The 26858-nt window shown below is 41.4% G+C and overlaps 1 protein-coding gene across 3 annotated transcripts in view; it reads left to right on the top strand.

Annotated features, from left to right (window-relative positions):
• The window catches only part of scaper (S-phase cyclin A-associated protein in the ER), a 55629-nt gene extending 29269 nt beyond the window's left edge, over positions 1-26360 (top strand). For all 3 annotated transcript variants that reach the window (XM_063903677.1, XM_063903693.1, XM_063903685.1), the window contains 9 exons: positions 4066-4181; positions 11094-11217; positions 12803-13032; positions 14611-14766; positions 16920-17154; positions 18598-18747; positions 24425-24616; positions 25288-25336; positions 25598-26360. In XM_063903677.1, coding sequence (XP_063759747.1) covers positions 4066-4181; positions 11094-11217; positions 12803-13032; positions 14611-14766; positions 16920-17154; positions 18598-18747; positions 24425-24616; positions 25288-25336; positions 25598-25695 — 1350 coding nt within the window. In that variant the 3' untranslated portion in view covers positions 25696-26360. The remainder of the gene's footprint in view (positions 1-4065; positions 4182-11093; positions 11218-12802; positions 13033-14610; positions 14767-16919; positions 17155-18597; positions 18748-24424; positions 24617-25287; positions 25337-25597) is intronic.
• The last annotated feature ends 498 nt before the right edge of the window (positions 26361-26858 follow it).

Genomic DNA, 26858 nt, shown 5'->3' with positions numbered 1-26858 from the left:
CCTCTAATGGTTTATTTTGTGTCAAACCTGATTTTTTTTCTCTACTCTGGGTGATCGAGGATATCAATTTTCCCGATGTGCTGCTCTTTCCTTTCCTTATTGTTGGGCACTTGTATTTATATATTGCCCAAAGTGTTTACCGCTGCTTACAGTTAAAGCCTGTCCAGGAAAGGGCAACATGTTTGACAGGTAAGGAGCTGTCAGGAGCACGGTGCTCTGAGCGCTAAAGACTTAACTTTTTCATTTGCCAGTTGTCAGAGCACAGTTGGGCCAACCAGGGGGACTGGTGGGAGTTTTATCAGGGGACATGGGGGGGGGGGAGGCTAAGGGCAGCGTGGCAGGATAACAAGGTTTCCTGCCTGGGCCTCCAGCAGACTGACAGATACAGCCCAGATCAACAGTGTCAGAAATTTGTCAGAGACGGCAAAATTGAGCAAGAAGCTACTCAGTTTTCCAACGTCATATGCCATTTATTCTTCTGCAAGAATTAAATTAAAATGGTGCTGTGTGTACAGTACTCATTGTTTCCTGAAAACTGATGTTGCTATAGGTGATTAATAATACCATAGTGTTTGTCTTATGTGTTAGACATTGACCATCAACACACCTTTCAAAAGCATCAGTTCTTACAAAAACTTTTAGAACAAATATTTATTTTATCAATCAATTGTACATTTCAGACATAATGTTTTCCAACCTCAATATCATTTACTTGGCTGACTATTTTGAATAATGAGATGATTCTTGGAGAAAATGTACCCTTACATTAATGGAAATCAGCTCAAAGTTATTGGTTCTTAATGTTGTATTTTCTTATTGTAGCTTCTCTTTTGTTCCTCAACAACCTCATGTTTGTTTTCCTCACCGCAAGACAAATAGGGAGTGAAATACTTCTGAGTTTCTCGGTGTATAAGTTACAACTAGAGGCAGTCTGTGGTTTCTGTGGGAGGTTTGATTCCGCACCACACAGGCCTTTGATTAATCTTTGTTCATTTGACAGAATAAACACAATTTGTGGAATTATCCATTTCCATGTTTTCCCTGCACTCACACAAAATGATATTCCATTATATCTTGTAAACACATACGTTTATACTCAACCTTAAATGTTTACTGCAGCAGCCTTGTTGTGGTTTACAGTTGACCCAGCCCACGGAGATTTGTTTACCACTCTTAAGCTTTTCTATAAAACTGTATGCACAATGATGAAATTCATGTTAGGAGCGGGTAATCATTGTTAGGTTTTAGTTGTGAAGGAGTGAACACATGATTTGAAGATGCAGCGAGACCTTAATGAACTCTGCCAGTTGTTGTCCATCTGTTGGCGGGGCAGGACTGAGGCTGTGCCCTCCTCTCTGCTTTAATTAAAGTGTCTGATGGGAGGAGACTACAGAGTGCAATCTGGCTGCTCTGCTGCTCTGCGGACATTGTCGCAGGAACTACCAGCTGCTTCGGGCCTCCCATCAGCTGGGGTAACAATGGTCACCCTGGACAATAATTGAATAAGATTCCCCCTGTTGTATAATTCAGGAGCCATCCTTCTCACTTGTGTCTTAATGCTCTGCCCTTAGTGATAGGTCTTTTTTTCCTTTAAGGGAAATTAGTCGCTCATCTTGTTACTGTGTTTTGTTGTAGCTTCTGTTGGGGTGTAGCCAAGATCTGACAGATAGGGACTCAGAAGAACACTCCTACATTTTGGATAATAACCACATGTTAGCTGTCTTGCCCAAAGCAACAATCTGAATTGCGTCTATGTGCTTTTAATTCAGATATACTGAAGGTCCCGTGAATGTTTAGCCTAGTTTTGTGCAAAACAATATATACGCAAGGGTTAATTGTAAGCCTATAGTAAAAATCAGTTGAGTATGTCATTTGAATATTTTACCCTGAATGCACAAGACATTATGCAGTTGTTTTGAAAGTCTAAGTAGTACTCCTACAATGACATTGACATGTAAAATATGTGCAGTGACTCTCTAAAAGTAAAACAAAACAACAAATCTATGAAGTTCTCTGTTCTATGCACAGAACAAAACTAAACACACATTAAATGATTACTTTTCCCCTTTTTTAATTTACGTTTTTGTCATGTTTTGAACTCTCTTTATGAGAAAAAAAAAGGTGGTTAGCCCTACTCAAGTTTGATTGACAAGTATGCATCCTAAAGCCTGTTACAACCTTGCTATTTGAGCAGTGTAGCCTCAATGCTAAAGGAAGAAACTGATAACTAATCTTCTTTTCTAATTTGGTTACAAACAATTTCCTAACGTTTTGGGGTGTCTGTCTTAAGGACAGTGGGTGGAACATTGTTTTCATCCTGTTAAGTTTGTATGCAAATGCTGTTTACTGTGTACATTCTCTGTCACTGTAATTACATACAAACATGATTCCTGTTGTACTGTGTGGTTGGGTTTGTATAAAGGATTTGTCATCACTTCATGTGGTTTACCCTCCGCTTAGACAGTCAACTGCTTTTCACAGCACGAAGATCAACATGGACCTCAGAGCTCTTTTATTATGCAAAACAAACTTTTACTTAAAACATTTTGTTTTTGGTGAAATGTGTGTCCTCAAAGTAATACTCTGGTGCCTGCTTTGTTTACTGTGGACCTCTGCATGCATAGACCACCTAAAGATAGTATGTCTGGTAGTTTGATCTTAATCCTCTTCACTTGTATTGTTCCATCATCACAACAGATAAATCTGTCAACAGAGCAGAAAAGGAACTGACTAGCCAAGAAACCCAGCCAGGACTGGGCAGGTCCCAGTTACCCCCTTTAATACCATTTGATAAGCTGCTATGAAAGAGCTGCCTTTTCTCATTTTGCCTAGAAGCTTTTAGGTAGGTGTGTTGATGGGAGGGTTAAGAGAGAGGTTAAGCCAAGCTCAGTGACTGAGACCCAATTGATTAGGCATGGAAACTGCAGCCAACATACAGAAAGGAAGTTATAATTAGGTCCTTTACAAACACTGCTTAGTCTTTGAGACATTTCTCATCATGTTGAAGGCATGGGTCCTTTGGCGTGTTTGATACATTTTGTTGTCGCCAACCCTAAATGATTGTTCAGCGTGTCTTCTGTGTGTGTCTAACACCGGAATCGAGAAGAAGTTACCTCAGCAGCGAGCATGAATGACAGATGAAGAGCTTATCTGTAATTTGGTAAAGCGCTTCTCTCTCAATGTGTTCAGGCTTGTTGGCAACTTCCCATCTGCGGAACAAAAGCGCTGTGAAGTGGCTGGATTTTAGTGCTGTCACAGCACTGACGGGCCTGTAACCTCATTAGCTGTAGGAGTGACCTGCAGTGTAACACGGCCCTCTGTGTGAAGAAGGCCCTCCATCAGCAGCTCCCCTCCAGCTCTGCTCCTCCTGTCGACCCAGGCACAAACATGCCAGATAGTCAGCCGCGCTCCTGGCTTTGTACTTGTTGATTTATAAGACGCTGCGCAACAACATCTGACCTACGGCCAAATACTCTATCATCACAGGACAGCAGGACCTAACTATTTACATGTGTACATAAATCTAAATACTGCACTGACTTTTTCCCTCTTCTAAGTATTTATAGGAATGCTATTTAAAGTCTGGATAGGGTTGAACATTGAGATGTCTCTGAGCAGGATCACATAGCTCTTAAATCCCATTTTATCAACTTGAAATCTAGTGTTTTTCTGTATCCTTTCCTAATGGAGGGATTGTCTTAAAAGTGAAGTTCTCCATTTGCCGCCTTCTTTATTTGGCCAAGTGCTATTTTCTCAGTTTTTATTCAGTCCATGGTCACCCGTTGAGAGACCACCCCGGTGCTAACTGGAGCCTGTAGAGCATTTGCCTTTCATTGAAACTTGACTGTTGCGGGGCGGAGTCGGGTTGTGCACTTTTGAGATTAAACAGGAATACCTTTGGGATCACTTTGTTTCAGATTTCAGTCTCTCGCCCCTGTAGGAGAAAGAGAGGTTCCCTCTCTGATGAGAGCCATGTAATCCCCCGTCCAGCCTGTGCCTTGTCGTTCCCCTGACTGTACCTCTGTTTCACCATCTCTCTCTCTTTCTTTCTTTCTCTCTCAACAGCACAATGCAGACCAAGTAGCCTTCCAGGTAGGCGGCGGCCTGTCGGCTCTGGAACAGATTCTGCAGGTCGTCACTGCTGCTTCCACACCCACCGCAGTTCCTCGTATTCCTCTAAAGTGAGTACTGTTACCGCATTAAAATGCTTACATCCTACCATAAAGATGCACTTTAAAAACATAAAAGAGGAACGCGTTCTCACTATGCCCTTCAGTTTGTTATCATGACTTAATTAAGTTTCTGTTTCAAGCCAGCAGGGTGAGCTGTCTCTTAACCACATGATTGGAGCAATTTGATTTCCGAAACCAGTTGTTGTTTAGATCCGTCGCGAGATTAGCCGTGAATTCTCCAAGTGAAAGTCTAAATTTAGGTTCATTGTCAAGGTGAAAACGGGTGTAGAGTGATTTTCTGCATTGACAGATATTCCCTGTGGGTCTGCATGTATGATGAACAGCACCTGCATGATGACCCCACTGAAAATAACATCACATATCCCTTTTAATAAATAGTGTTTCTTTAATATAAATCAATTATCTGACGCAATCTTTTGTTACACTCAATACATAAAAATTAAATGATGAAAACACAGAAGAATAAGAAGAAAAAGTCAAAAGATGTTTACTTATTACTTTATGAATAGTCAATTATAACTGGAATTGTTTATTTATGGCTGACCTTAATCATTGCCAACATAGTTTTACTTCTCTCTTTGTATTCGTACAAACACATTTAAGGCGAAAATGTTGAAAGAATAAAAAAAGATTTTCATTTTTGCACTTCTGAGGAGCACTCCATACTGTTTAATGTCTGTCCACTCGGGCTGTACACATTCACCGGGCCTCAAACAGCTGTTACAGTCCTTCTTCCCAAAGACGTCTCTTTGACTGTGTTCTTTCTCTGTTTGCAATTGCCCAAAGTGAGTGAGCTAATCTCAACTAACCTACTTTATCCCTGTTTATAAGTGTATCGTCTCAATAAATATCCTCAAATGTATTAATGACTAAGAGCACTGCCCTTCTAGAAATGGAGAGCATTTCCATTTCCGTAATCAATTTGTGTCCTTTGTTTTTTCTCTCGAAACACAAAAAGCACATGTGTCCCATATATCATTTAGAGTGCAGAGTATTTCTGAGTTGTGGGTCTGGTGTATGCACAGCCTGCCAGTAGATAACCTCAGAGAGGCTGCTGTACTCACTAGTGGGACTCTGTAATGGACTCGAATGGCCTTGCACTCCCATTCATTAGCATTTACTGGTCTCTGAATCTCTGCTAATGGACAAATGCTTCTTATATTTATAAGGCTTTTAAAGGACATCACATGTATATTGATTTTTTTGGTACTCTCTTCCTCAATCATTGTAATCTGAGGGAATTTCAAGCAGACTTCTGATTTGGAAGAAATGTTATTATCTTAAATGGAGAGACTGTCTTTTGGACAAAGCGTTTGTTTGCAGAGTTTGTTTGCACATCCGTGCCTGAAGCTGTGTTGGCTTGAGTGCCACAATACTTCCTTGGCTTTAAAGACGACTTTTGACAGGTTGCGGTGGTGAAGGATCATCGGGTGAAGAATAAACTCTCTTCTTTCTGTCCTATGCACGCTTACACAAGTAAACTGTGGAGTGAGTTATGAGAAAAACTGCAATCACACTACGTTGTACAAGGCCTAATAGCTCATTTCAGTATCTTCTTTAGAAACGAGCCTGATTCCCTATCCTTTAGTCTTATGATAATAATACTGCTGGACCCTTGAGAGCTTTTCCAGCTGAGAGCAGAGAACCTAACCGGAGATAAGCCCTTGATGAACACATCAATCCAGCAACATGGAGATATTCATCCTGACAACATGTATATTTTAACAATATGTTCTGTAGTGTAGCTTGATTTAAAAGTGTAGATCTAACAGTACAGTTGCAGGCTTGTATTTAAATTATAGGTAGTTGATCTTCATGGATTCATGTTTACATTTCAGAATTTCAGGATTCAAAAATTCTCCCTGACTTTTTGTTTTTGTTCTGTTTTGGAAACCGTGTAAAGTGCAGGAGGGAGCGCACTTCAACCTTGTAGTGGTCTTCGGTCAGGTCAGTGTAGTCGCGAGCTGGTGACGAGATGCAACACAAGGACGCAGGCCGACCGTCTACTTATCACCATCCGTCATCTGGATGGCAGTGTGGCCTAATGGGCTGCTATGCAGACGCTCACCCCAGAGTGCGCTACATTATCTGTTTACAGTGATGCTGCCGTATTGATCACCTCCTCCTACCAGATAAGCTGAGTGATTTACAAAAAAGCCAGCTGCGGAGATGCTCCTGCCATATCTCTCCCCGGGGAAGGCTGATTCCATATTGTTACCATTACATTAATGAGCTAATTCCTCTGCGAGGCTCCGCTAATGTCCTGGTGTAACCCTGTGGTCACTGGAATGTCTAGATCAGAGTTTATGCAGCCACTATCATTAGCTTCAGCTGGAGCGATGATATCTCACAAAACACAACATCCCAAAAGTTGGCATCTAGTGATTTTTGCTTTATACATTTTTACTTAATATCCATTTTAAAAGTGAATTAGATTTTTGTAATGTTCCTTATTTTTCTCTGAAATCCATATTCATGGCCTTTATTATCAAAAAGAGCGACGATTTATCTGACGATTACTCTCACAAGTCATTTTTATGTTTTATAGATATCAGAAGATAGTAAAACGAAATGGTCCACCCCAAGTTCTCAGAGCTGAGGGGGACGTCTACAGATTTGTTAATACAGTTAGCACAACCACAACTATAAAATATACAAAAATCATTGAAGAAAATATTTGATGCACTGAGACCAGTGGATTGTTGGCATTCTATTCATATATTTATTAAAGTGAACTAAAGATAAGTTAATGCTAATATACGTAGTGTTGTACTATAGTTGAGCTGCTTTGACCCCGAGCCTTGAACTGGTAAAGACGAAATAAACAAAGGGACCAACTCTAAATTTACCGTTTTAACAACTTCAGTTTCGACCCAAAACCATCATTGAGATGGTTATAATTTGTGTAATGTATGACTTTTCCAAGAGGAAGAGAAACGTTGGTACTGTTAGTAAATGCCAAGTGACTCCATTGGTCTGTAGACAACTTGTGCTTTTAAAAGCCAATTCACAAAGAAAACGCTCATCAGAAGTCCTTTATTTGTCCTGCAGTATAGTATAGTGCAGATGAAGTGAAGTAAATTAAAAGTAAATTTAGATTTTAAAATAACTAAGTATGCACACGCTATTTGTAATAAAAATAACACAATATGTAAAAAATATATATAAAAGGAAAATGGTAGTTTTATCTATGATAATTGGGGAGTTGAAATTCCTAATATTGTAATGTTTTAATTGTACAGTATGTTGACAGATTATTTTTTCCATGAGCCATAACAGGAACTTGAACAGGTGACATTGTTGGACGTTACGCGTTAACCCAATTTGTATTTCCACGACTGTCTCACATGACCTAGTGTATCCTGTGAAATCAGACCTGCTACCTGTGGTATTATTTCAGGATGTTTTCCACCATTTGTGAGTGTGTGTTTGTGTGTGTGCACACACTCATGCTCCTGTGCATGATGCTGTGTGACGGCTCATCAGATTTCTTCCCTTTCATACCTGGCCAGTGTGGCACAACAGCCAGAGTAGATGTCTTGGAAGCACTCAGGGTATCGGAGAGATCAACAGCGAATCAAATTAAATGTCATTTAGATAGCAGTGAAAGAAGGGATTGTTTGACAGCACAAGGAAATGGATTTGCTCCTCACCTTTTATTTTGGCTTAGGATTCTTTTTCTTCCCCTGAACACAAATTTACCCTGTTTAAGAGGCAGGGACTCAACCTGATCTGGAAGTTGGTCAGATTTCTTCAGCGTTGCTCCAGTCAGGCTTGACTGTGCACATAGGAAACGCAAAGAGAGGGCGAGAAATGTGAGACCCAGGTTGAGGAGCACAGATCTCAGGGTTGATAAGTCAAGGCAGTGACAAAAGCATAAAGAGGCTTTTACAGGCTTGTTGTCCTGCTGTCAACTGAATTGAGTGCTGGCTATTAACAATAATAGCTGACTTTATTTTGAGAGATGGACAAAATCTATAACTGTATATCTCTCTGCTAGGTAAACCTTGTTTCTGGGTTTTACCTCAGGTTTTATTCAGGCAGTTAATTACCGATGTTTTATGTATTTAGTGTGGACAAATGATGACCTTCAGGGAACGTTTTTTTTCTTTAGACTTTTTGTCTAGCCTAAAATTAAGATATATTAAAAACCTTTGGAGTTCAAATTCAGGGGTCAGTTACACACCAAATCCCCCCCTCCTCCCAAGCCTCCACGTTATCATGTGTAGGGCTCTTGGCCACCCAGGCAGAGCCCCCAGAGGGCTGCAGGAGGGCAAGACAGGATCAGATGTGCTCCATCACTCCACCTCTTTGCCTCATTTCTCTATGGATGTAAAAAGCTTTACAGGTAAAATGGTATTCCCTGGCTGCCTGAGGTTAAGCTGTTTATTATGGGTTGGCAGACTACATCACTCATTATTTGCATCTCACTTTCTTTAGTTCTTTCAATCTCCTTTCCAAGGCTACTCTTTAAAAAAGGACTTTATGAAACAGAATTTAAGGAAGTGTTTATGCACTGGATGGATAGTTATTTTGGTCATTTTGAAACATGTTAAGCACAATCTGTGTAATATGAACCTCACATTGGTAAAGGAATGTTTCTTGTTCCGATACGCTGGCACTACGGTTTTTGTGCAACATGAGACAGGCTGGCAGGGCCTTTAACAAAATTGTTTTGCAAAATCTTTGACTGGAGCTGTCATTGGGGGGGACTGAGATAGTGAGAATCCCAGAGAGGGCGGACTATCAGGTGTCATGCTCATCAAGCTCAATTATGTGGGAGGAAACCAAAGACAGATCAGTGTGATGCTTCATTGTACAAGCTGGTGTAAGGGCATAACTCAAACATGCCTCTGACAGCCTCCTCATTTGTTCAGAGACGACCAAAGACAAGCCTGATTAGCTGTGTTACAAAGCAATTGCATGCTCATTACATGAGCAGTTGAGTGACTCGATTGTAAAGCCAGAGGGCCCGATCCGTCTTGACAGAAGTCAAGTGATTTAATTAGTATAAGCTTGTCAGGTTGTAGAGTAAATACAGGCATGCCTTGAATTAAAATATTAAAAACCCCTCACATAACTGGTGTGTAATACTTCACTTTCCTCTGTTATTTTTCACAAGGGTTTATCTTTTAAAGTACCCCGTTTATGCAAAACCTGATATGTTGTCCTGCTCACTTTTTGTGCATGTTACCCTTATAAGAGTCAGAGAGAGCGCATTGACTCACCAGTTTCTACATTTTCTGTAAGTATTACGAGAAGTTCAAAGAAGATTGCTGCTTCTTCATTTCTTTTTGAAGTAACGATTGTATACCCATTATGCGGCTTGCATGGCAGAATTCCAAGGAGGTTTGAAGCAGTTTGAATAGAAATGATGACACTATCCCCTCCCAGGTATACTTTGTAAAAATACTTACAACTGTCCCCAGATCTCAGTTGTGATGGGTGTAACATGAACTGCTACCATCGATCAAGATGAACTTTATCTGGTCGTTCTGAAGCCGAAATGTCATTATAGATATTCATATGTATAATGGGTCATAAGATATCCCTACTATTGTGCCCTGCTTTATCAACAGCCAAAGGATGCTAAATACCATAGTAGTGACTTAAAGCTGCTAAACTAATGCCTGTCCTTCGGAGGAATGTAAACGTCAGCTACCAAAGCCTGCATTTCAAAAGCTGTTGACGCATGTAATTATAAAACTGTTTTTGAGGAAAAGCAGTAGAGTTGTTGTTTAGTATACGGAAGCTGAACTTTGTCCCATGTTCTCCAGATTCTCGATGCAGCATGGCTGCACACAGAATAGTTTGGTTGGGATCTCATGTTACCTTGCCTCTTGCTTAATCACTGCACTCAACCATTATGGCTTAACTTTTTCCACCGCCTTTATACTTTAATAAAATTACTGTCGATATAGCTGCCATATAGGACATTAACAATTTGCAAGAGGGCTCTGTTATTGTTTTCAGGTGGACGAAGCAGGGTTTGATGTCAGATTTGGACACTATCCGATCACTCAAAATATAGTGCTTCTCACATTAACACCACATTCCATGTCTGACAGCTTTACTCTGCAATGTCAATAATGATACAGCAAAACGACTGATCCGCCCACGACCAAATGGAGAGGAAGTTATTGACAGACTTGGGTCTGCCTCAGCCTAATCTATTTTCCTTTCCTATGCCAGCGTGGTTTGACCGAAAACGCGCAGCAGATGTGAAGTTTTCGGTAGATATCAAAATGTTTACCATTTGAAATAAACATGGCCTACTTTAGGAGCTGGAGAGGCAGATTCCTTTCTTCAGCGAGCAGATAGGACACGCCATACCGCCAATGGCTAAAATATACAGTTGTCAGAAAATATTAACTGATGAAATGGGGGCAAGGGGGAGTAGTAGTCACAGCAGAAGGATCGGTCAGTTATCTGAAGCATTAATCTTCTCTAGGGCTTGTTTTAGAGCAGACATAATACAGAGGCATGCTAACTGCCTCAGCACTGGTCGCTGCCTGGCTGCTGTGAGGAGCTGCTGAGAGGAGTACTTTTATCTCTCCAGCGGAAATGCTGCACCATCTCAGCCAAGATGGGACTGAGATTGCGCTCGGGTCCTCTGAAGGTGGTTGTAGTGAGGGGAGGCTCTGTATAAGTAGCTGATATGAGTGTTTTATTCCTCAAATCGGCTTCCCTACTCGCGCTGTCAGTGAGATATGCCTCTGACTTGTGAAGACAAACTGCACTCTTAAGGAACCACAAATACAGGAGAGTGTGTTTGGCTTCCTGATGACTGCAGATAGTCTTGTCAGTGCCCAGGGCTAGACATGTGCATCCCACTAGTAGTGTTTCTTCTTAGTTTTTTAAACTTGTGATCAATAACTTTTTGTCATCTTTCTGTGTTAGATCCCTCTGTGCTGCTGTAAATATCTACTACCTGGCATGTTCCTGCTGCCCCCTCAACTGCTCCTATGTGCTGTTCAGCAACAAGATAGCGCTCCTCATGGACCTGCTGCTACATCAGCTAACAGTAAGTCTATGCATTCCCAGCACATGACATGGCAAGACCTAATTTGCCATCACCAACCGCACATTTAAATATTTTGCGAAAAACATTATTTGAATGTTTATAAAGTTTAGATGGTATTCAAGGCGTGGTCAATCATGTGCCACACAAACATTTCGCGTTTTTATTAAATCGTTTTACTTTCTTGACATTTATCTTTTGATATACAGTGCTTTGACCGCTGTAAAAACCCTCCCTTTTTGCTGGTGTCTGCGCCTGCCACAGTGTTAATAAAAGGCAGAGCTAGACACAAGCTACTGAGTAACAAACTGTTGCCCAACCTCTGCACTGATGCCTCCCGACTGAGGGAATGTGAGAGCGCAGGCAGGCTGCATTGCGGCGACATGTCAGCCCATATCCTTCAGCACTCTGTAAGGAGGACTGTAAACATCAGCCCACTCCAAACATCTAACGGTGGCGGCGCGCTGGGGCCGCCTACACTCACAACACAGACAGGACAAGGCACAGGCACAGGGCTGTGGTACATGCATGAACTCTTCTGGGGCTTCCTTCTCCACTGAGTGAGTTCCAATCCAAGGCAGTCATATTTCCTTAGGGCACACAGGGAGAGGTTGGCCTGTATGGTTCAGTTTATATAAAACCTATCCCAGCAGCTGCTCTGCTGACTGACATGTCCACCAGCACTGTAGGAGACAGGCTAACCGTTCTCCATGTGTTCAATGCAGATTAACAATCTTGCTCAACAAATTACACATGCTCCTGCACACCTTGTTTTTATCAGTTGTGATTTAAATTAATACAACAAAGTTTAAGAAAATGCACAACAGTGTTTTTCAGCTTTTATTGCTTGATTCAGTGTGTGCAAATTCATGTGTATGTCTATGTCCTGGTATGCGTGTGTGTGAGCAATAGAGTAAGCAGTGGGGGTTGGACTGCCATATGAGCATGTACCCTTTTAATTAGATTTGTGGAGAATGTCGGTGGATTTACCTATGCTGTCAGCGTGCACCCCAACCATTAGAGAAAATGAGAAGGTTTTACCTTTCCACATTACACAGTAGCACTACATTTTAAACTTCTATCACTTTTTGTGTTTTACATCTAAGTCTAAAACCTTTTTTTTCAGTTTCAGCATATAGCTCATTCATAGTACATGCTTACTTGTTTACACCAGCTTTTTTTGTCATTTGTGTGGCTGATGAAATGTCATAAACAGCTGCATTCCTTTATTGTTATTATGTGTTATTACAAATCACAGGAGGGTAATTTATGTCTTGGCCTACAGGCAGTGACTAATAAACTCAATAAACTTTGTATTGAGCCAACAATGGGGGAACATCCTTTTGCTAAACACAAAAAAAAAATCATTAAACATTAGTCTATGCATTGGATGCAGAAGGTTGTGCCTTTTGGTTATGTCGTGAATTTGTGCAGGAGTAATTTTAAGATATATCAGCAATGTGTCAGCATCAGGGTTTAGCATAGATCATTAGCGTATTAGGTACATATTCCATTTAATATAAGATCATAAGCCTCAAAGGTAGATTTCCTTCGATACTGAAAAATATCTTTTCTTCCATTCTTGCAGATTTATGTCCCTGATGAGGACAAATCTATTTTTGGGCGCAGCGTAAACAAACAAGTCTTTGAGGGTTTGACGACAGGCTTGCTGCAGACCATTGCTACCATCCTGGGGTCCCTGTGGCCTCCTATCTCTGAGTCTGGACAAGGTGAAATCACCCGGATATCCTCCCCAGATGCCAAGGTCAAGAGCTCTGCCACAGACTCCTTCAACACTCGAACACAAGACCTAATCAGGTATTACACTCACACTGCTTCTCCTCCTCCTTCAGCGCACCTCTTTTCTCATCTCATGACCTTTTTACCTCCTTTAGTAAATCCTTCCTCCACTCCTCTTCCCTTAGTTGAGAGTTGGTCAACCTCTGATTTCCTCAACAGCGTGCCTTATGTTAAGTATAGGCTGACAAAATGTTAGGTCTCTTGGAAATGTTCCAACTGGTGTCTTGTTAGAAAGGGAGTAGTGTGAGAATGAGCGTGGATTCTGGCATCCTTCCAGCTTGTACTTTTTCCACGCATTCGGCGCTACATGAGAAGTAAAATCCTTTTCTGGGGCGGGGGGGTAGCATAAACAGAGAGAAACTTCCAAAGCTTTGAAAGGTCTCCTTGAATCTGGCGTTGGATTTAGCCATGTGGGTCTGGGCTGTAGGAGTCGGGGCTGTGTTGGAGAAATGTGGGTTTGAAAAAAGGCAGACCCGGCCTGATGAAGCCTTGTGGAAGAGTGCGGTCTTTACCGTCCCTCCCACAAGCCATGATTCATTCGGACAGGGCAGCTGTACAGGCCCACCGCTCTCATCCACTGACCCAGTCGCAACCCTGGAGACAGGGGAGGGCCTGAGAAAAATGGTGTCGTCAGACTGGTAATCCCAAGTACAGGCACAAGATTAACCTTAACTGCCTTCTAAAATGTATATGTTAGTGAGGAAGGACAAAAGATGAAAACATTTTTAGCTTGTGCAACACTCTCCCATTATGCAAACCCATACATCACATACAGAGGAGATCACCGTTTCCTTTCCTCTCATTACTGGTTTGTCAGTTTGACTTTCAGTGCTTTTAGTACCCTATCATTGTCATAAATGTTGAGACAACGAGTGGCAATTCGACCACCAAGCAGGCTGTCAAACAGAGAGCAGCTATTGAACAAAGCAGTTGGTGTGAGGAAAGATCCTTTCAACCCAAGTAAAGCTGTGGAAGAGGATCAAGTCAAAACAATGGGACTTAGTTCAAGTGTCAGGCGACCTTCAGTGGAGGTTGGAAACGGTCGTAATCACCTGTTTTAGGAGGAACTCACTGAGTGACAGTTCTAACTAAAAAGGTATGTGAAAGGAGCCAAGAGCCAAGACAGTGATCACATGAGCTACTAGAAAGGCCCTGACTGGCAGTTGTAGTAGTCGATAGATTTCTGTTAGCTGCTGGAGCCTGAGCCAAGCCCGAAGGTCCAAGCACACCGGAGCTGTGAGAAGACGGCCCCAGGTCAGCAGACTGTCAAGGGCCCCGAGCTGGGCTGGCACAGGGGCCACAACAGCCCTCTAATGACACTATTAGCAGTGATTTGTGGCTGAAAGAGTACAGGGAACATGATCATGAGACCTGTCATTGGCAAAGACAAATTGGAGATATTGCAGTAATAGCAGGGGGTGGAGGGCTTAGGTGAGGTATCTGCTTTCAGCTGCAGTGCTGTAGAAGTATGCACAGTAAAGGCCTTTGTTTGCCTGTGTGAGATTAGCTCTTTATAAGGAAACTCACGTTTCTTTTAACATTTGGGGAACATTGTACTAACCAAATCCTATTCTTTTCTCTTTGTGTTTCTTCCAGCTATGTAGTAAACATGGGTTTGATTGACAAGCTGTACGGGTGCTTCCTGTCGATCCAAGGCCCTGTGGACGAGCACCCCAAGGTGTCCGCTTTCCTCCAGCAAGCCTCAGCTCTGCTACACAGCATGTGCAGGCTGTGTTTTGTCGTAACTGGACGGTGAGCATGTCTCTACCTCAAACATCTCTGTGATCTTCCTCAAACACACACACACTTTTCTCTGTGGCCGAAAAAGACAGAATTACTCAAACAAAGACTGTGGTTCCTCTGCAATCAGCCAGCAGGTCGTATCCTCCAGCCAGCTAGCTAGCTAAGCTGTCGTTACTGCAGAAAGAGATAGGCATCTACTTGACCCAGCGCTCTGTCACTCACCATAAACCTTAGCCTGCAGCGTGGGGGGAGCCCACCCACGTGTGCTACAGTGACCTCCACTCAGAGAGGTTCAGTGGCGCCGCTGACAGAGGCTACGCACACAGTCACACCAAGGGACATCACTAGCACAATTCCTCACTTAAAATGCTGACCGTTCTAGCAGGGCCAGATATGCTTTGATGTTGCGCATTACACTGCAAATTTGAACTGGAATGAACTGTATGCATTTTAATTGTCATACAGAGTCTTGGTGCCAATCGAGCAAATTATGTTTTCAACTCCACCACTTTTCTTAAAGATCTTGACATGAGTTTAGAGCGTCACCCAGTGAGCAGTTACAATGACCAGCTGCTTCATAGTAGAACACAGCTACAGCACAACTGCTTGTTTGTCACTGAATAACTGTGAGAAAACATAGTGTCAAACTTTTCAGGTTAAGTGAGCCCTGGGCCATGATCAATACTGCAGCCAGCAGCTCTGCTCTGCCAAGATTCTCCGTGTGTCATATATACGAATGCTCAGTGAGCTCGTAGAATATTTTGGCCATGCCAGTTGCTGTGTCAGGGGATTATAATGGCATTAGGAGGCTGTGTTCTTGCCTGGCAGCATATTTCCTGCAGAGCCTGTTGGCTAACATCAAGTATCAGCATGCACTGTAAGATCCATCCAGAGGTCACACACCCTCCATTCTACATGGCTGCAAATCATAGCTGGTGCTGCGGTAGCCTTAAATTGTCTGTCTTCACTAGCCTAGATTTTAAACAGAGTCTTGTGAATTGCAACCGAGTATAATTAACTACTCGATTGCATTCATTACTTTCATTTTTTTTCAGCAGGGTTCTTTTTAATGTTCGATAATGGAGTCATTTTGGTCCAGTTGACCGTGCAGAAACTGATATGATTTAAATACTACGTTTTTATGTTTTGTTTTTTTCAATGTGGTAACTGTTCACAGTTCTATGATTGGATTCCACAGCTTAATGTCTATCTTTTGAAGCGCCTAGCATGACAACTTTCCTTAAACAGGAAGTAGACTGAATCCACTTCCCCATACTTCATATTTAACGCACTCTTCAGCCAACGTTATACCTGGCTTTGTTGTTAAATGTTATGTTCAATGAATGATGATGTTTCCAATCCCTTTAACCAGCATCTTGTTGGAATCAAACAAACATATCACCTTGAATCCTCTCAGGCCGGCCTTGATTAAATGTGCCAGTGCACTCGGCACCTAGTCAGGCAGCTCAGTACAATCTGCCAGCTTGAAGTCGCTGCCATGAGCTTCACATCACAGCATTAAGTGTGTTTACTGAAGCTAGAGCGGGAGCGGAAAAGACCATCTTGAGTCTTTAAGGTCCCCCTCTTTAGCTGCACCCAAACTGGCTTGCAGTAAATCTTACTAGTTAAGTCAAAAAGGCAAACAGAGTCAAGCTTCTTGCATGCAAAGACTGAAAAACTGTTATTCCATAAATACACAAAAGTGCAAAAAGGGCTAAAGATGAACTTGTGGAGAAGATTCGAGCCAGCATGTTAATGTGTTACACATTGCAAACTTGCAGCAGTAAGTTTAGTCAGGTAATACTTACAGCAGATCTGTGCAATATGAGTAAATAATATCCAGCTATTGATTACTTATAAAAACCTCAGTGCCACCTTTCTGCTCCTAACAGTATACTGCTAAATACAACAAATTGGTTGTCACATTTAAAAAACACCTCAACACAAAACACACCAAACGGTGTTACACTTTGAAGTCCAGTTTTCTATTCATTCTTTCTTTCAAACTATTCAAGAGTGCAATCTGGGTCTTCACAGTATTTGCGATATGTTTATCATGCAATGCTGACATTGACACAAAAATACAAAAACATTTCATTGAGCAGCCATAACGTTCCTGTTGCTTTGACTGACGGCACACTTTCCCCTCTCCTCCTCTCCAGTGCGCCTAGTATATTTGACAATAAACGCCAGGACCCGACTGGACTGACGGCCCTGCTGCAGTCCACAGACCTGGTGGGAGTGGTCCACACTTTGTATTGTATCCTGCTGCACAGTTTCTCCCCCGAGTCTTCTTCCCAGAGTCAGGAACCCTACGGCCCCGGGGTCATCCAGGTGGCTTTGCAAGGCATCCGCTTCCTCAACAATTTTGCCCTGCTCGACCTCTCCGCCTTCCAGGTATTTCCAAACTATTTTATCTTTTTTTTTAACTTTAAAAAAATGTAAATTGCTTTAGGATCTAGCAGCATTAGAGCATTACTAGACTTATTTTTGTAGATAAACCATCACAGTACTCTTTACATTCTTTTAGAATGCTATTCACGACGATTTGTAGGACGATAATGTTGTCCTTTCACATTTACCATCTTGTATTTGGATAAACGGTAAAAATAGTTGTATTTATATTGGTAATTGCCTCAAAATATTCATATTATCCTCACTAGATCTAATAAATCTGTATACATGATTAGATTGATGCTGGTTCCTTTGTTGAGAGCCATTGGAAGACAAGTTACTCTCCTCAGGACACAGCTGACCTGTGGACATAAACACAGGTGCCCTCTGACCCCAGGTCAGTTGTTGGGGTTGAGAAGAGCCCGCGAGTCAGCCGTTAGGATGAAGCACGAGTGATTATCACTGTATGCAGGGCCGTACATTACCCCCCCCCCCCCCGAGGAAGAGGAGACGGCCTCGCTGTTCTAAGTCACCACACAGATTCACCGGCACGAGAGTAAGCCAGAATGCCGTTAATTATTTTAATGTCTTGTGGTCATTACTTTGAAGTGGCTTCCTCTCACTGACCTGCCACATTCTGGCAACTCAAAACAGGTGGAAATGAAAGCGTTTCGCTGCTGGAGTTTTATGAACATTTTAAATAATGTTTTTTTTTTTGGCCCAGAGTTGTAATCACCTTGTGTTTCTCATTACCTGCACAGTACAAGCTAAATGTGCTATGGTGGATGGATGATCAGAATTCAGGTTGTAAATGCTTAGAGGGATTTCAGATATGTTCAGTGCAAGAAAAATAAATATGTTTTTTCACTGGTTCTGATTTTTGTAGGAAATGCATCAACAAATGTGTGGTCCTCAAAATAAATGAGAAAAAAGAGCACAGGTTCACAATGAACACACAAATGTATTTCCTTCCCTGCTTTGCGGTATTGCCGTTTGCCATGTGACTTTTTTTTGTTTATTGGTAGATAACATGTCACATTTGCTTCAATGAGTTGAATATGTTGCCTACATAGCCTGCATATGTTACGAAGCCTGAAAACAGCCTTTTCTTTTCAGGTATTGCTTTTAAAGGGATGTTCAAATGCTAACCCACCCAAACCTCTAGTGTAATAGTGATGATCTTATGGTGCTCTGTCACACTGACATGTTTAATAAATACTGTCTGTGAGCTGCTCCTAGCATCTCATCTCTGAGCGGTATTGGGGTGTTTTCTGGTGCATCCCCGGTTGAGTTGCTTATACTCTTACACCATGTATGTTCCCAACAGCAAAACATAGTCATTCATTACTGGGTATTGTTTTTGTATTGAGCTCTTTGTAATCACAATCATAGGCAATGTGCGCATAATCAACTGTAAAACATGTGTTTTTGTCTGTGACCTGTCAGTCTGTCCTAGGAGCAGAGGGCCTGTCTCTAGCTTTCCGACACATCGTCAGCTCGCTGCTCTGGTACTGCACACAGCACTCCTCTGAAGAGCTGCTGCACGATGTCATCATCTGTGTGGGATACTTCACCGTTAACCATCCAGACAACCAGGTAATCCAGCTAGACCCTGCACTGACTGCACAGAAAGGAATTTAAAAAATAATCTGTTTAACAAAACCAAACTACTTTAAATAATAAGATGCACAGTATTTTTGTTTGTGATTAAAGCTTAATTGTAATTTTGTTATTAATCATTATCAATTTGTATTAATTGGTCATTTTAATAATACTCATCTTATAAGTGGTGATTTCTTTTAATGTGTCTTTGTCAGGCAACAGTAAAATAAATTATAAGCAAATACACAAACAACAACAAAAAACACCCCTTATTAGAAATGGTGTAACATTCTATTTTAATTACCCATAACGCTGTAGGCTGTTATATTCAAATAGCGTGTTGTTAATATATGAAAAAAATGTAATCCTCATCATTTAGAAAGCTGTTATTTAATATCACAGTTGTTAGGTATTAATTTTCTGTCCCCCAAGTTATCAATTAATCTACTTACTCATCAAGAGCTTCTAACTGATTAAATAACACATTTTCTGTCCCTCTACTAATTGTTTAATTGTCATCAGCACAAGTTACATTCAATGCTTTGTTGAAAGCTGTCGGCTAAGATAGAATAGACCGTTAATATCATCTTACTATAGTTCTGTTCATGTATTATTTGTCAGAAAAAGGGTGTAGTTTGGTAATTGTAACAAAAAGCACCTGTTCAAAGATTCATGACTTGGCACCCTCCTGCTCTTGGTCCTTGTGTCGTCTATTGTACCACAGAGTGACCCATTGTTCCTGCTGCTAAAGCAGAGCGGAGTGCTGGCCCCGGTGTTACAACTACTTAGGGGGCTGTGTGGAAGTGAGCAGGATGTGATGGAGCAGACCTGGCTGCTGTGTAATTGGCTGTCATGCATGGCCCATCTACCGGGCCCCTGATTAGCCACGCTACAGTTGGCTGGGCTTTGATTATGTTAAGCCTGACCCACACAGGCAGCAGCCACAGCTTCAGTCTCAAACCTCTGATATGTCATTTACGTCCACACGGTCGCAGTCAACCCCCATCACCACAATTTATAGGCTGATTACCGATTCTCATTTAGCAGGTTCCTTACGCCTATTAAAGGATCTTCCTCCAGTCATGGTGTTTTTCTTTTTTCTCTCAGCTTCTGTGCAATTTAATCATTCTGATGTACAGAATTAGCATCTGATGTACATTTGCATTTTATATTGAATAATTGAATGAGGACTGATGATTAAATTAGGCGGGTGACAGATGAGTCGTCTTTGTACAACCAGAGAAGTATTAACAAAGCAGCCTGTAGCCTGTAGCCTGTAGCAGACTGTATTTAGTTTTTAAAAAACATGTTGATAATTTAATGCAAAATCTGTCATTCCTCGACAACCGCTGCCAATAAGAATATTTTAAGTAAAAAAAACAACGATAAAAAATCCTATTCCATTTCCTCGAGTTAAGGACTTACTTTTATTTTTTTTAAATCGTATTGAAGTAAATATATTGTCGGGAAACAAGAACCCGCACAACCTCCGCAGAGAGTTGATCTTTACCAGTGGTCCAGTTGCTGGAATGGGTCCATTCAGTTCTGCACCAAGATGGATGGGGTTAAGGAGAATATTTAGAGCAGCTTGAGCTTTTCCTGAGCTAATGTAAGCATTGGCAGAACACAAAAGCGGCGCGACCCGGGGCCTGTGCGGTCGTGGAGAATGCTGATTCACTGTCGGCACACCAGCATTTGTTTATATATAAGTTCTAGAAATAAGGCTGCTCATAAAAAGCTGAACTTTGAAGCAGCACTATATGAAGTGATGTATTCCCCCTGCTCTGGGGGCATGAATAATTCATCTTGTCACACAAAAAGCTATTGGGAGAGTGACATATGTAGGCTTGTGTGTTTTTCAAGTGTGCTTCTGCTCGTGGGGGCCTCCGAGCCATGTAGCCATATGTTTCATTGTTTGTTAGGTAGGTCCGTAGAGAACTTTTGACAAAAAAAGCAGAACAAATTACACCGTTTTTACAACTGACGTGTAACTGTACTTCCTTTTTCCCTGAAGAGACATGCGCCGGTAATCTCCTCGTCTTTGAATTTGGTGATTCATTTGTGAATCATCCATGGTGATGATTATTTGAATCTCTGAGCTGACGAGACTGTAATTGTAAACTGTTGACATGTTAAACCACCAAATTCCCGCTTGTGTTTGAGAAAGACACAAGCAATTTGAGAGTGTGGAAATCTTAAGAAAACTTTGCATTTTTTCCCTACATGGAAAATGGCCACACACACGCAAGCAGAGTGAGCTAAACACAAAGATGCACACATACACACAGAGTCAGGTCTTATTCCAGGTAGCGTATAGACGTTTTAGAAACGTAATGGGATCGATTTCGCTGCACTGGCTCTTGAGATTACCTGACCCCTCTGTGCTTATATTTCGTAAACTGTTTTCTTTATACCTGTAAGCATCGCATGAGCTGTGGCTTACATCCCACACATATCTCCAGATCTCAGTCTTATCTGTGGGGTCATTCCTCTTCTTCCCATTCTCTACGAGGGCGTTTCCTCTTCCCTGCAGGCCCGAGCCAAGCTTAAGGCCTGTAATTCGTGTTAACCTGATGTTGAAACGCTCCCTTCAGCAGTCCATTACAGCCAAGACAACCAAGCCCTCACTGCCTGCAGGGTAAGTGCAGCTCCTGCAGACCATAGGGAGCCAGCAGCCGGGAATGCACACTCTGTATCACCCGGCAGAGTAAACAGAGGCAGAGGAACACAGACAGACACACTCTCCGCTGACTGGCAGGAGAGGGCCTGATTGTTAGCTCGGTAGATGATTTACTCTCTGCTTCAAGGGTGAGCGCAGGTCCAACTGACTTTAAGTGAAGCTGAGGACATTTTTATCCCTGCAAACCTTTCAGTGAGGAGTTTCCATTTGTCTGTAACACTGTCGTCAGGTTGGCTTCAGAGCAGAATTATCAGCAGTGAAGATCTGGGACGGAATGACAGTCTTAGCTCATAGAGATAAATAAAGAGTTATTAAGCTTCTTTGTCTAAACAGCAGTTTGTTATGGGTTTTTTAAAACAACTGACAATTGCCCTAAAAGTCAAGTTGGAGTGTCTATGTCAATGTCTGCCTCGCTAGCATCCAATTGTCCCAAGGTAATTCACACAGCGTCCTGTGCACATCTCAATCAGCCATTGTAAATGTTGTAAAGAGGCACTAAACAGTTTTGTGGTGTATGCTGTGCTGCTTGTCTTATCAGTAAGGCAGTCCCACTCATGGTTCTGGTTTGTATTGTGGATTCAAGTGTCAGATATACGGCTGGTTCCTCCTGAGGTGTTCACGCTGTCTAGACGCTGCAATGAATGGAGATTCTTCCACACATCCAAGTTTGTCACCGATTGCCTTATTTTCTGTGCCTCACCCAACAGTGGTGTAGCCTCATGCAGGCTTATTATGCTTTTTGAGATTTATGATTTTTTTGCACAGCTGGACCTCTTCTTTTTGTTCTGCGTTTTTGAATCTGTTTTAACTTAGTTTCAGCTTGGTTTCTGGGTTTTCCCTGAGAATTTGTTTGTGTTTCACAACATTAACTTTACACACTCTTTGTTGTCATTGTGGACAGTGAGGAAGTTATGTAATGGAGGCGTCATAAAACTCAGCTCTGTTTGAAAACGCCAGATCTATGAACTTAAGAAAAAACAGAGCAGCCAAAGACACTTGAGCTTTTACTGCATTATAAGCGAGTGCCAGATGCATGGCTTCAGATGCTTGTTGTTAGTTTTATGATGTCAGCGTTTGAGCTGCAGATACTTCAGCTGAGCGGGGAGAGGCACCACCACAACATAATCTCTAGTTGGAAACCATTCGGGCTCTGGTGTTGCTCTTCACCTGGTGGAGGCGTGGAAAGTTGGCAGGGGACTCGGTTTCCTTGTAACCTCCGTGCTCTTGCTGCCACCAGGTTTTGTTTTATGTCTTTCTGCATCAGGCACTTGAAGGTGGACAATTTGTTTAGGCAGCTGAAGATGGAGCTGTGCGTAGCCGAGGATTATGAGATTGCTGGGTGATTTGTGGGTTGGATCTTCTCAGAGCCCCAGCTCTAACATCCAACACTCGCTATGGTGTTAAATTATGATACCTAAACTATAAATATTCTGGATTAAGTCCCAAGAATGAATAGATTCTTTAGCTTTTGCAGAATCATGGTTTTGGCTTTCAAATGAATTCAGCTGCATGAATTTATGACCCCCCCCCAATGCCAGTTTGTCTTTATGCTGTGTTGCAACAGACAAGATAAATATGATGATGTAGGATTTAGTGGAAAGTAGCATGAAAATACTAAAACTACATGAACTGAAAATAAGCAGCTCTGCTTTTGAAAACAACCAGAGCTTGTCTTTTTTTTTCTCCTTCCGTCAGTGGATGAATTTGTCCAACTAGCCCCACATTCCTTTGTAAAAAAAAAACACTTATAGAGTCAGTGAAACTGTGGGGATTTTTTTCTTCCACTCAGAGCGGTCTACATCTTTGAAACGTATTCCAGACTGTCCCTTAATTCAATATTTCTCTCAGCGAACACATCAGACCAGAAGTATATGTTCTCTTAGCTTCGAAAATTAACACTTACATTTCAAGTTGACAAATTCGGGGCTCTTAACGTTTTCAAGTATTTGTATGGCATTAAGGTTCAGATTGTTTGACCTGTCCATATGGACCCTTTAAACACAGGATGATAGGAAATGGCACTGTTCTGTGTCCCTTTGAACGCCGCTGTAGAGGGCAGCTCTGAGAAGCTTCACCTTGAACTGATAAAAGCAATGAATTATCGCTTTGTTTATCCTGCTGCTCAAACTTGGAGTGCATTATCAAAGGACAGAGTGTATTTTTAAAATCTTGTAAATCTGGTGAATTTATGTCACCATGACTTGGGACCTTACCTTGGCCTTCTGGTTTCCATTGGAATTGAGACTCTAGTCCCGCGGTCTGTAACTGTGAAGTATTGCAGGTAGGATTTAGCATGCTGACCCTCAGTTCTCAGAGGGGTGCTCATGGTCTTCCCATGCTCAGGGGAGATAACCGGAGCATTAGGCCGGGACCCCTCCCTTTGCAGTGGTCCCCTTTCTAATCAAATGAGTCTGGGAGTGATTTGGTTGAATACTGGTGGCCCAGCCGGGTGTGATGGTGTGTGATTGACGGGCTGTGATGCAGAGCAGGATGTCGGCAGGGTGAAAATACCATTAATGTTATTGCTCATTTCTTAAAGTGGGGGTGGCCACACTGTTGGTGGAGGTTTGTCACCCTCATCCCAACCCCCCCACCCCCTTCATTCCCCATGTTGCACTATGAATGCCCTCTCAACCTGAGCTTCACTCCAGATTTTTCACTGATTCTGAACTTCACTGTTGCTCAGAGAGCTTAACACGAAAGTGAAGTTTTAACCGCTAATAATGACAACAGTTCACGTTTCCTTGTTATGTTATAGCAGCTCTGCTACTACCGTTGGTACAAAGGAAGAACAAAACATCCCATCATTGTGTTTTATAGCCCATAATTGCGCGGCGGGAGGCTGTGCCCCCCAGGTCTCCTCCTAATGGCTGTTTGTGTGTTGTTTTAGTGGCAGATTTACATGTGGGAGGGACGTAGGGCGGTGATTTACAACCAACAGTGCCACTGACGGGCTTAGTGAGTGACTAGCCCTCTCCCTGTGTGTTCCAGGTGATAGTGCAGTCTGGCCGCCAGCCCAGCGTGCTGCAGAAACTGTGTCAGCTGCCCTTCCAGTACTTCAGCCACCCGCGCCTCATCAGAGTCCTCTTCCCCTCCCTCATCTCCGCCTGCTACAACAACTCCCACAACAAGGTCATCCTGCAGCAGGAGATGAGCTGTGTGTTGCTGGCCACATTCATTCAGGTAAATATGGGTCGAATATCTGGTATATGTATGTGCAGAAATAGATCATTATTCTTCACACAGATGCATACAGATTTAGCGGTTGTAATACCTTGGCCAAACATTTTTAAAAACATACTAAAAATCAAAAACATCATCTTTGGCTTTACAGCTCATCTTTTTGAATAAATTGTCCAAACACAATTCAATATTTTCAAACCGATTTGCATGGGCTCAACAACAGTTGCTTTCCTGGAGCCCGGTGAATGTGTAACAGGCAGGGTTTAACAAAGATAAATGTCTTCCTTCACAGTGGATTTACCTGCCACTGGTTCAACTCCCAGTAAACAGCTTGTCTCCTTCATCTTCCTTTGACAACACACCCCTCACCACTCGGCAACCATCACTGTTTAGACACCGATTAACTTCCATTCAAAGGGGGACATGCTATTGTCATTTCTTTCAAACAAAGCAATAATGCATGGGGTCTTACCCCGCTGCCCTTAGTGTTGAGTTAACCTCAAGAACATTCCTCCAAAGTTTGATCCTAAAAGACTTTTTTTTAATCACACATTATACTAAAGATATTAAGTTAGAATAGTAAATTACAATGACAATTTCTGACGGGTAAAAAAAAAAGCCTGCACTAACCGGTTATAGTTGGAACTAATGCTTCCTATTAATTCCCCTAGGATTGTGCTACAAATGAGAAGGATTCAGACAACAAAATAAAGCACACAGGTAAGTTAATTTGATAAATATGAAGTGCATAACCAAAATGTGATAAATGATATTAATTTCATATATTTAATTATATAATGATATTTGAATGGTTATGTAAAGACAGGCATGCAGGTTTCCCATATTTTAATATGACATTAAATGTATTTCTTTGTGATTCATCTATACTTATTTGAATGAAATCCTGATTCTTGCCAGTTTTACAAGGATTTATGTTGGAAACCCAGTATAATATAGCTGTTCTTCTCTTTGTGTACAAAGTTTCCCAGCAGCTGGATTACTGTGAGTTGTCTAACCGCTTTCCAAGAGATCAGTGGGACTCAGCCCTGCAGTTTTTTTTCAAGAAGCAGGAAGAGTGATGGAGATGCACACTGTCCTCAAGATGGATAAGCGCAGTATAAACACTTCAAAAGAAATGTGAGATGTGATATTGTTTCGTTTTGTTTTTGGTTCCTGATTTAAAGTCTGCACACTAGTTATATGTTCTCATATGTCCTTCAGACTTTGTCAAACGTTAAGATTGTGAAGCCTTATCCTCAGTTGGTGGATGTGTTTTGATTTCGTTGAAATCAATTTGGTGTGTATGACGAATTTGCACAAAATGTATTGTTGTTCTTTGCAGTTAGAACACATGCACATCTTTTTCATTTAATGTCTAAACGACTCGTCTGTTTTTCTTTGTCCTTGATGTAGATAGAAATGGATGTGTTTTCCAAGCAGTTAAAACTGAAACATTTACTTATACTGTAATTTATAATATGCTAAGTATTTTCATTAATACTGTTTGTGTTCATTGGTTGCATTTGTCTTATTTTGAATGTGAATGGCCAGAATGTTATTTTTTAGTCTTCATACAGTAATGCAGTTCTAAGTTACTGTACCTGGCCTGCCTTGATTGCAAACTTTTGTTAAGAGTTATATCTTGTTCTTCTCTTTTTATGTTAGAAGGCACATGCATATTAATATAATTTATTGACGTATTTACCTTTAGACATGGAAAATAAAGAATTATTATGGCTATTAATTGTTCCTCAATTTTACTGTGTGAACTGTACAACGTTTAATTCATATTATTAATATGAGTTAAAAATCTATTAAGTCTCTGTGGTTGGCCTTGTGTTGCTGTTTTTTATAACCCTCAATTCAATGAAAGTAGATGTCCTTATTGGGTCTATGATTTGATAGACTTGAATACAAAAAATGCTTTGTTTGATGCCACAGAATGTGACTTCATCAAAATGGTGTCAAATGTTAAAGGTGGCTTTCTTCCACTGTACTTGCATTGTACTGATTTATTGAAAGTAAAAGATTGGTGTATTCAAAATATAGAGATTAGCAAAAGAAGGCTTAAGAAATTAGTTAAAATAACTCATTTAAAAAAAAAAAAAACGTCCCTTGCATTTCCCACTGTGAAAACGCTGAAGCATTCATTTCAGCTTGCCCAGTTTAAATTTGAAGTCAGTGTTGATGTTAAAAATGAGGAAGGTGTTGAATATTTATATTCCTCACGTTTAAATTTGGA

This window comes from Eleginops maclovinus, chromosome 2 (assembly GCF_036324505.1).
Source record: "Eleginops maclovinus isolate JMC-PN-2008 ecotype Puerto Natales chromosome 2, JC_Emac_rtc_rv5, whole genome shotgun sequence".
Lineage (NCBI taxonomy): Eukaryota > Metazoa > Chordata > Actinopteri > Perciformes > Eleginopidae > Eleginops > Eleginops maclovinus.
Note: the sequence above shows the minus strand (reverse complement) of the source record. Positions and strands in the feature narration are given on the sequence as shown.